Source organism: Xyrauchen texanus, chromosome 30 (assembly GCF_025860055.1).
Source record: "Xyrauchen texanus isolate HMW12.3.18 chromosome 30, RBS_HiC_50CHRs, whole genome shotgun sequence".
NCBI classification, from domain to species: Eukaryota; Metazoa; Chordata; class Actinopteri; order Cypriniformes; family Catostomidae; genus Xyrauchen; species Xyrauchen texanus.
This window is the reverse complement of record NC_068305.1, coordinates 8,443,947-8,454,350: the sequence shown is the minus strand read 5'-3', so window position 1 is coordinate 8,454,350 and position 10,404 is coordinate 8,443,947. Positions and strand designations below refer to the sequence as shown.

Below are 10,404 nucleotides of genomic sequence, written 5' to 3'. Positions count from 1 at the left end.
GTATCAGGAAGTATTAAAGTATCAGATAAGCCAATGTAATTTATAATATATTAAAAATAAATAAATAAATAATAATCTGGGTGATACACCCAATTAGCATTTCCTGCACTGCGATGACATCATACTCAACATTTCAAAGAATTCAAATTGTAACGATTGTTCATAATTGTTACAGAGTAAATTAGTATTTCAGCCAATTGTTCCTTTTGCCATCACTATGAAGAAACAGCTGACCACCTGTTTTGGGATAATGTTTAAAGGAGCTGCTCTTTTGCTCCATTTTGGTCTCAAATTTATCTTTGGAGAGCTGGGTTTTGGAATGAGGGGGCGGGGCTAATTCAACGGCTCAGCCCCGTGAAAGCTTCAGAACGCTAAAATCGCTTTCATGGGTCTGAGCTGTTGAATTAGACATGCCCCCTCATTGCAAAACTCCGCCCTCCAAAGATAATTTTGAGACCAAAACCAAGCAAAAGAGCAGCATTGTTTGTTCCTGTGGCTGTCAAATTCAACAGTGGCACAATAGTGCCCTCAACTGACAAACATTATGAATCATACATATCCTCAACGATCCGCTTCAAATACAACACTATGAGAATGATGCAAAATGATTGAGAGTGAAAAGCGTCAATGTCCGCATTGACACATTTTTGTAGGCTGTTTACAAAGTCTACAGCTGTCACAGAGACCAGTGAGGTTTCTCAGGACATTTATTTCATTAACATCTTTAAGGGAGTAGGAGATGTTTTTGCATCTTGCAGCGCCATCTTTGGGAATGAAAATGAGGCTGTAAGCGATAGAATTACAGCCTTTTCAATGTGCTGTACTGCAGTTTAAAGTGTTTTTGGATCGTTCTGTGAATTTAGAGTCCTAATCAAGTCTCCAGTCTAAGTCGAGTCTCAGCTGAAGTAGTTTTAATTATCTCAGACTGGGTCTGGAGTTTCCGTAATGTAATAGAATAGAATATAGAAAAGTGTGACGGGTGCGGCACATGTAACAAAAACTACATCTCCCATGATTCATTGTGTTTGTTGTCTTCCTGTTAGGCGGCCAGTTCAAGTTGCCATAGCAGAGGATGGCGCTGCCATACACTGATCATCACACAAGATAACCGTCAAACCGCTGGGCACGCGGGTGGGTGCAGATTTACATACATTTCTTGCTGTTTATCCTTTTTTGCTAAATATTATACCTGCAAAAACTACTGTTTCAAAGCTCAGAAAAGAGAAGAGAGCTAGCTGCACGCGCAAAGCTAACTAGCTTGATAGTTTAACGGGAACTTTAAGTGCCGAGGCACGAATAAGATCTTTATTTTCAAAATGTTGATAATTTAATTGACCAGATGAGCGACTAACAGCCTTAAACAGTTAATAAATCCGAATATTTGCTCACCAGTTGTAATTCTATGCATCTTGCAACTATCTAAACAGATAATGCATTGATCAGGACAGATGGAGGTGGTTTCTGATATCAGATTGAAACTGTTGTTTATTTTCAGCGTTATGGACACCTCCAGTGAATCTGACACCTATGACAGACCCAGAGGGCGTAAATCCCGGGCTAGAGAGAGCCGAATTAGACCCGAAAGCAGGTTTTCCAGGAATACACATGTATCAGACATATCAGACAAAATTGACACTTTGGCAGACACTCTACAGGTAAGCTGCTTTCATTAACTGAACAATGTTTGATCTACTGTAAACAGCAGGTCTTGCCATTGCTCTTGTGACTTAAAGGCTTGCGCTCTGTTGCAGGACACCAGCCGAAACCTAAACAAAGTGGATCGGATGTTGGGCCAGTACAGGGAAAACACAGATGACCAAGCTGAAGCCATGGCGATGGTGAGTATTGCTGCTCAGAGCCGTATGGGATTGTCTCTGATTTCAGATAAGGGTTTTTGTTATTAGAGCATTCCCTGTGTTCTAGCTGAGGGAGAGCTTAGAGGAGTCCATCCAACACCTGCAGGGGCAGCGCCTGAGGAGATCCAACGGGGGGCGGAGCAACTCTCTATCCACACTGCACACCAGTGATTTGGAGGATGGCAGCGGCTCAGGTATGGGATGGATTGTAATCAGCTTGATTCAATGAGTGAGACCTTGTTATACATTATTCAATTTCTCGTTCAAGTAATTAGTTGTTATAGTGTCCTCATGCTAATGTATGATTGTACAGTTTTATCTTTTTTTAATCTTTTTCACACTGAAGAAGATTGTCAGGGTATACTAAATTGCCTAAAATATGTGGACATCCCCTTCTAATTAAAGGGTAAGTTCACCCATAAATGTAAATTCTCTCATCATTTACTCACCCTCATGCCATTCCAGATGTGAATAACTTTATTTCTTCTGCAGAACAAAAATTATGATTTTTTGAAGAATATCTCAGCTCTATAGGTCCATTCAATGCAAGTGAATGGTACTAAAATGGACTCACCAAAAAGCACATAAAGGCATCATAAAAGTAATCCATATGTCTCCAGTGTTTGTGATATGGTAGGTGTGGGTGAGAAACAAATCAATATTTAAATGAATTGTTCACCCACAAATTTACATTTGCTGATAATTTACTCACCCTCAGGCCATCCAAGATTTATATGACCTTCTTTCTTCATCAGAACAGGATTTAAGATTTTTAGGAAAGTATCCCTGGTTTTTAGCTTCATCCAATGCAAGTGTATGGCAACCAATTTTTGCCAGTCCAAAAAGCATATTTAGGCAGCATTAAAGTAATCCACACGATCAAGTAATGCCTTCTGAAGTTAATCGTTATGTTTGTGTGAAAAACAAATCGCTAATTAAAACGTATAAAGCTAAAAACCTGGGCTGCTCTCCTAAAAATCTTAAATCCTGTTCTGATGAAGAAATAAGGTCATATACATCTTGCATGGCCTGAGGGTGAGTAAATTATCAGCAACTTTTGGTTTAACTATTCCTTTAAGGCCTTTTTTTGCAAGAAATTCTTCTCCCTGCCCAGTAGGGGGCGACGTGCATGTAGAATGTGAATTACCAAAAACAGAAGAAGAAAAATTTGAAAATGATCTGTTTCTTACCCGCACCTATCATATCGCTTCTGAAGACATTGATTTAACCACTAGAATCTTGTGGATTACTTTTATGCTGCCTTTATGTGCTTTTTTTTTAGCTTTCAAATTTTGAAAAATCTTAATTTGAGTTCAGCAGAAGAAAGAAAGTCATACACATCTGGGATGGCACGAGGGTGAGTAAATGATAAGAGAATTTTCATTTTTGGGTGAACTACCCCTTTAAATTATCCATAAATTAAAATAAAAAATATTTAGACTTTATTTTGTGATGTCAAATCATTTGGTTTGTCACCTAAAGAGTCAATAGCAATGAGTGTGTGCTCACTTCTGTTTTACTCCAATGCTGGTTTTTAAATCAGTATAATGTTGATTCAGGACTTTATTAGCTCCAGATGAACATGGTCTGTGCATGCACTCTCTGTGGGAAAAAAAGATAAAAAAATCTGTCCCACATAAGGTGACATTCAGTTAAAACACACCCACTTTGTGTGTGTGTGTGTGCGTGCGTGTGCGCGTGCGAGAGAGAGAATTAGGCAATTAAGAGATTTTAAAAGGACAGATGTATATTTGAAACATTTAAAAAATGTTGGGGAATATTTAATATTAAGAATACATTAGCCATTATATAGGCTACTGTATACTATGCTTGTTATGATTTCTATGCTGATCATTTCCCCATATGGGAAATTTTTTTATCACTTTTCACTTATTTTGTTTAAGCAAGTCCCATATTTTGAGCTTGTTTTTCCACGCCAGGTCCCTTGTTTCTCTTACAAGAACTGACAACACCCTTAGCACGGAGTACTATCATTTTAAAAAGAACATTATTTAACATTAGAACATTATTATTGTTTTATTTCGTTCTAACCGGTTACCATTTAAAAGCAGGCTACAGAACGCTGGAACCGGAATGTAAAACATTTCATTTTTATTTCCTGCTGCACATTAAGCTGTACAATTGCCCCAGATCTCTGTCTCTTACCTTGTAGATAGGAGGCGCTACTTCCCCACATCACCTCTGAGAGATTATGGGAGTGCGGACACAGGTAACAGAAGACGGTCCAGATCTGTCGCAGTGCGTTTCCGAGACTCCACTCAAGCTGAGGAGCAGGTAAAACTGTCCACTTCAGACCCAGACCTGCTTGAAGTGAAGGAGAGGGTTTGTGTTGCCCTGGAGATCCAGAGAGATTATTATTCCTTTATAAAATTCCACTTATGACAACAAAACTCATTTGTATCTTTAACTACACACCGTCATATGAACAACCATTCAGTAATTGCACTGCTTGAGTAAAACATGTCATAAGGTTGAAGTCAGAAGTTTACATACACCTTAGCCAAATACATTTAAATTCAGTTTTTCACAATTCCTGACATTTAATCATAGAAAACATTCCCTGTCTTAGGTCAGTTAGGATCACTATTTTTAGAATGTGAAATGTCAGAATAATAGTAGAGAGAATTATTTATTTCAGCTTTCATCACATTCCCAGTGGGTCAGAAGTTTACATACACTTTGTCAGTATTTGATAGCATTGCCTTTAAATTATTTAACTTGTGTCAAACATTTTTGGTGGCCTTCCACAAGCTTCTCACAATATTTTGCTGGAATTTTTGCCCATTCCTCCTGACAGAACTGGTGTAACGGAGTCAGGTTTGTAGGCCTCCTTGCTCGCACACTTTTTCAGTTCTGCCCACAAATTTTCAATCGGATTGAGCCTTTGTATTGGCCACTCCAATACCTTGACTTTGTTGTCCTTAAGCCATTTTACCACAAATTTGGAGGTATTCTTGGGGTCATTGTCATTTGGAAGATCCATTTGCATTCGAGCTTTAACTTCCTGGCTGAGGTCTTCAGATGTTGCTTCAATATATCCACAACATTTTCCTTCCTCATGCAGTGCACCATTCCCTCCTGCAGCAATGCACCCCAACAACATGATGCTGCCACCCCCATGCTTCATGGTTTTGATGGTGTTCTTTGGCTTGTAATCCTCACCCTTTTTCCTCAACATAATAATGGTCATTATGGCCAAACAATACATTTTTGTATAATCAGACCAGAGGACATTTCTCCAAAAATGATCTTTGTCCCCATGTTCACTTGCAAACTGTAGTCTGGCTTTTTTATGGTGGTTTTGGAGCAGTGGCTTCTTCCTTACTGAGCAGCCTTTCAGGTTATTTTGCTATAGGACTTGTTTTACTGTGGATATACATACTTGTCTACCTGTTTCCTCCATTATCTTCACAAGGTCGCTTTGCTGTTGTTCTGGAATTGATTAGCACTTTTCGCACCAAATGACGTTCATCTCTAGGAGACAGAATGCATCTCCTTCCTGAGTGGTATGATGGCTGCATGGTCCCATGGTGTATATACTTGCATACTATTGTTTGTACAGATGAACATAGTACATTCAGGCATTTGGAAATTGCTCCCAAGGATGAACCAGACTCGTGGAGGTCCACAGTTTTTTTTTTGGCTGATTTCTTTTGATTTTCCCATGATGTCAAGAGGCACTGAGTTTGACGGTAGGCCTTAAAATACATCCACAGGTACACCTCCAATTCAATACATATCCTATCAGAAGCTAATTGCCTAAAGGCTTGACATCATTTTCTGGAATTTTCCAATCTGCTTAAAGTCACAGTTAACTTGGTGTATGTAAACATCTGACCTACTGGAATTGTGATAGTCAATTAACAATCTGTCTGTAAACAATTGTTGGAAAAATTACTCTTGTCATACACAAAGTAGATGTCCTAAACGAGTTGCCAAAATTATAGTTTGCTAATATGAAATCTGTGGCATGAACTTCAACTTAAGTGTATGTAAACTTCTTACTTCAACAGTAACAGCTTCAGAGACAGTTTTGATTTTAGCCTAAAGTTGTTTGTGGTCCGTCTCTGCTAAACCTTCTCTGGTAGGGGCAGGGCTGCTTCTGAGTTGTGCTGCAGGAAACACTGTCAGATAATTTTTGTATGATGTTCCATCTGCATTGCCAGAAAATTGCATATAAGGGAACCGTTAACAGTACAAAAATTCATATGGTTCCAGTAAAAAAATAAAATAAAAAATGGAACTTTTTTCTGAACAAGAACTGCTTCTCTATTCCTAATCCTAGTTTGTTCGGTGTGTGTGGTATGAGCAATATTTTATATCACAATTTGAATAATTTTATATCATGGTAGAGCTATATAATAATAATAGTAATTTTTACTGGAAATTAAATCAGAAAAAAAAGCATTCTAATTTAATTGTTTTCTCTGTTTATTTGGAACTTGATGTAAACAAAAATAATATAGAAATCATAAATTAATGATAAATCAGTACAAAAACATATTAACATTTTGTAACCCCTGAGTTAAAAACAAAACTCAAAACTCTAATAATTTATCAATTATATATTTATTTGCCATATTTTAAGCCATTGGAATGCTTTGAAATTAGTTGAAGTTGAATTTACATTAATGTGGCAAGGTAATGACATTGATTGTTAATGTGGACGAGCTGCGCATGGAGATGGATCAAAATTAAATATCTTCCAGTATAATTAAAGCGATAGTTCACCCAAAATTGAAAATTCCCTCATCAATTACTCACCCTCATGCCATCCCAGATATGTATGACTTTCTTCTTCTGCAGAACACAAATGAAGATTTTTAGAATAATATCTCAACTCTGTAGGTCTATACAATGCAAGTGAACGGTGACCAGACATTTGAAGCTCAAAATGCACATAAAAACAGTATAAAAGTAGTCCATAGGACTGTAGTGGTTAAATCCATGTCTTCAGAAGTGATATTATAGGTGTGGATGAGAAACCGATAAATATAAATGTCCTTTTTTTACTATAAATTCTCCTCCCTGGCCAGTAGTTGGCGATATGGACATAGAATGCAAATCGCAAAAACAAAGAAGAAGAATGTAAAAGTGAAAGTAGAGATTTATAGTAAAAAAGGACTTAAATATTGATCTGTTTCTCATCCACGCCTATTATAATGCTTCTAAAGAAATGAATTCAAGCACGATAGTCATATGGATTGCTTTCATACTGCTTTTGTGTGCTTTTTGAGCTTCAAAGTTTTGGACCCCATTGACTTGCATTGTGTGGGCCAGAAGAGCTAAAATATTGTTCTAATAATCGTTGTTTGTGTTCCACAGAAGAAAGAAAGTCATACACATCTGGAATGGCATGAGGGTGAGTAAATGATGAGAGAATTTTCATTTTTGGGTGAACTCTCCCTATAACAAGCACCCATCGTCAAGACGTTTCTGCCGTGGCGTTATACAGTATATACAATCATATTTCCTCCCAGCCCTAGTCTCTGGTTTAGCTCGCCTGTCACATACACTACACAGTTCAGATGGCATGATTACATTGTCTAAAAAGCCTGAGTGAATGTTGACCTTTAACCAGACAATGCCTTCACATCTATTGATTATTTTGAGAATTGCTGAAATATTGACATGCCCACATAATGACGTACCATAATAATGCTAAATAATCCCCCGTTGATGCCCTCTTGGTCCTGCACAACACTGTTGATGGTTTTGAAATGTGTGGATTATATATTATAGGATGGTTCATGCTCTGTCTGCATATACAGTATTTAAGTTGAATTGGTGCATTATCTCTAAAGATCACTACAATGTCTGTTATCAAATAATTATTTGTGCAATGCAAATCAGTGTTTAAAACCATGGCCTTAAATCCTGTTCTAAGATGCTGTCATTCAGTAAATGAGCATTTGTTTTATCATGCATTCATATTTTGAGTTAGAGAGTTGAACAAACACAAAGTATGTGACTCGTCCCACATTGTTTGTGCTACAAACATGAATGAAATCATGAGTTCCTCAAATTATGAGTTGTTGAGGACAGATCTGCTATTTAAAATTGGACTTAAGCCTGGTGGATGATAAAAAGGGCCAAAAAGAATGATTTTTCTGCCTCAGATTTACATTGGGGTGGGCTCTTGACTTTGGCCTTTAAGCAACAACCTACTAACTGCCCAGAACACTCTAGTAACTGAATAGCAAAGCCTTGACAACCACTCACACAACACTCAAGCATTATGGCAGTGAGTTTCACATGGGTGTGCACCACTCATATGAAATTCTTCTCTTTGCATCTCAGATTCACTCGATGCATCAGTCCCTCAGAGATCTGCGGAGCGATCAGCTCAGACTGGGTGATGATATTGACAGAGAGATCAGCAGGAGAAACAGGTCATTTTAATGTTTTTTCATGTTCAAATCAATGCAGCTTGTTTATTGTTGAACTCAAAGTGAATTGTGTATTTCTTTTGATGTTAATGGAATAGTTCACCCAAAATCTTTAATTCTCATATCATTTACTCACCCTCATGCCATCCCCAATGTACTGTATATGACTTTCTTTCATCTGCAGAATGCAAAATTTCAGCCCTGTAGGTGCATTCAATGCAAGTTTATGGTGACCAAAACTTTGAAGCTCCAAAAAGCACACAAAGGCAGCATGAAAGCAATCCATACAACTCTAGTGGTTAAATCCATATCCTCTGAAGTGGTAAAATTTAATTTGGGTGAGAATAGACCCAAATGGAACTCTTGTACATCTTGTTATTGCGAGTCTCTAGGCATGAGCCTAGTGCTTGACTCATAGTTTGCGCTACAAAGTTTAATCAAGCTTGAAATCACAACCGTCACGGAGACTGCTAGTGTCAAGATTTATAGTGAAAAAAAGATATATATCTTGGTCTGTTCTCACCCAAAAATGAATTGATATCTTCAGAAGACATGGATTAAACCACTGGAGTCGTATGGAATACTTTTATGCTGCCTTTATGTGCTTAATGGACCTTCAAAGTTCTGGCCACCATTTACTTTCTTTGAATGGACCAACAGAGCTGGGACATTCTTCTGTTCTGCAGAAGAAAGTAAGACATACACATCTGGGATGGCATGAGAGAAATTATGGGAGAATTTCCTTTTTTTGGGGGGTAAAATATTCCTTTAAAGATTATTTGAAAGGGCAAACAGAGGGTAGTATTCAGGAAACCTTTTTGAAAACACTGATTATTTTTATCATTCTAATTAGTGATGCTAGTTGCACAAAAAATATTCTGTTCAACTTGAAATACTCTTCTACGTGGACATTATTTTACTTTTATGCTTTCTGTCCCTCAAAAAAGGACTGACATTGAAACCCGGAAGACATTGGAGAATCTTGCAGGCAATGTACGGCCATCACAGAGAGAAGAACCCGTAAGTCAAGCTAACATCACACTGGAATCTTGGTTCGCTTTTAATTCTTGTAGCTTCCTGCTGTGCCAAGCGACTACTAATGGTGGTGCATTGCCCACTGCATGCTGTGAGGGCATAATTGATGTGCTGTGCTTGAATTAGTATTTTGTCTTTTCTTTTGCTCTCAGTTGAATACAGTTTCTAAAGAGACCTGTTAAAGAGAACATGATACATTTAGCTGGATAACAGAAATTTGCTGAGCATAAAAAAGCACATGTGGAGTCAGCTTGAGTTGTGTGATGTGTCTCAGGTGTCGTTACGGGTGGAGAGACGTCTACAGGAAATCGAAGATGAGATGCGCTTGGGGCGACAGGTGCTTTCTCAAAGACATCCCGGAGAGAAAGGAAAAAACTTATCTGGTGAACTACAGGAGGTAGAAAACTAACTGCATATTGTTATTGATTTACTTACATTTTAATGGGGGTCATATTATGTGGAATCAAATTTTGATGTTAGGAGACCGGGGGCGATGGCAACATGCTCAATTTCTTCAATCACAAATAAGTTAGAGTGACGACACTTATTCGGCATATGCGTCGTAAGTTCTCTCTGCCTTAGGGAAAACAAGTTCAGTCCTTTCATCTGAAAAACTGATTCTGAGATATACCTTGTCTTTTGTTCTGCTGTCTAAAGTTTTGATTCCTTTGAATTTGAACTGAAAATTGTCCTTTATCATGTACGGGTGGATTTATCAACACATAGCTGTTTACATTTATGTGTAAAATCTATATTTTGGCCCCAATGTACAGCCCATGCCTTAGTGGAGTAAAGCGCTAAAGCTCATTTCATATGCAAGGGAGCTGGTTTTTTTCTCCCCTTTTCTCCCCAATTTGGAATTCCCATTGCGCTCCTAGTCCTCGTGGTAACGTAGTGACTCTCCACAATCCGGGTGGCGGAGGACAAATCTCAGATGCCTTCAAACAATACATCTTATCACGTGGCTTGTTGTGCACGTTACCGCGGAGACATAGCGCGTCTGGAGGCTACACGCTATTTCCCGCGGCATCCACGTACAACTCACCGTGTGCCCCACTGAGAACGAACCACATTATAGCGATCATGAGGAGGTTACCACGTGT

General features: G+C 38.2%; 1 protein-coding gene across 1 annotated transcript in view; it reads left to right on the top strand.

Annotated features, from left to right (window-relative positions):
- The first annotated feature begins 1,046 nt into the window (after nucleotides 1-1,046).
- LOC127624133 (centrosomal protein of 128 kDa-like) overlaps nucleotides 1,047-10,404 on the top strand; it is a 74,026-nt gene continuing 64,668 nt past the window's right edge. Inside the window, exons 1-8 of the mRNA XM_052098812.1 lie at nucleotides 1,047-1,131; nucleotides 1,496-1,655; nucleotides 1,752-1,838; nucleotides 1,924-2,050; nucleotides 4,030-4,151; nucleotides 8,178-8,269; nucleotides 9,214-9,286; nucleotides 9,576-9,698. Of these exons, the coding sequence (XP_051954772.1) occupies nucleotides 1,500-1,655; nucleotides 1,752-1,838; nucleotides 1,924-2,050; nucleotides 4,030-4,151; nucleotides 8,178-8,269; nucleotides 9,214-9,286; nucleotides 9,576-9,698 (780 nt within the window). The 5' untranslated portion in view covers nucleotides 1,047-1,131; nucleotides 1,496-1,499. The remainder of the gene's footprint in view (nucleotides 1,132-1,495; nucleotides 1,656-1,751; nucleotides 1,839-1,923; nucleotides 2,051-4,029; nucleotides 4,152-8,177; nucleotides 8,270-9,213; nucleotides 9,287-9,575; nucleotides 9,699-10,404) is intronic.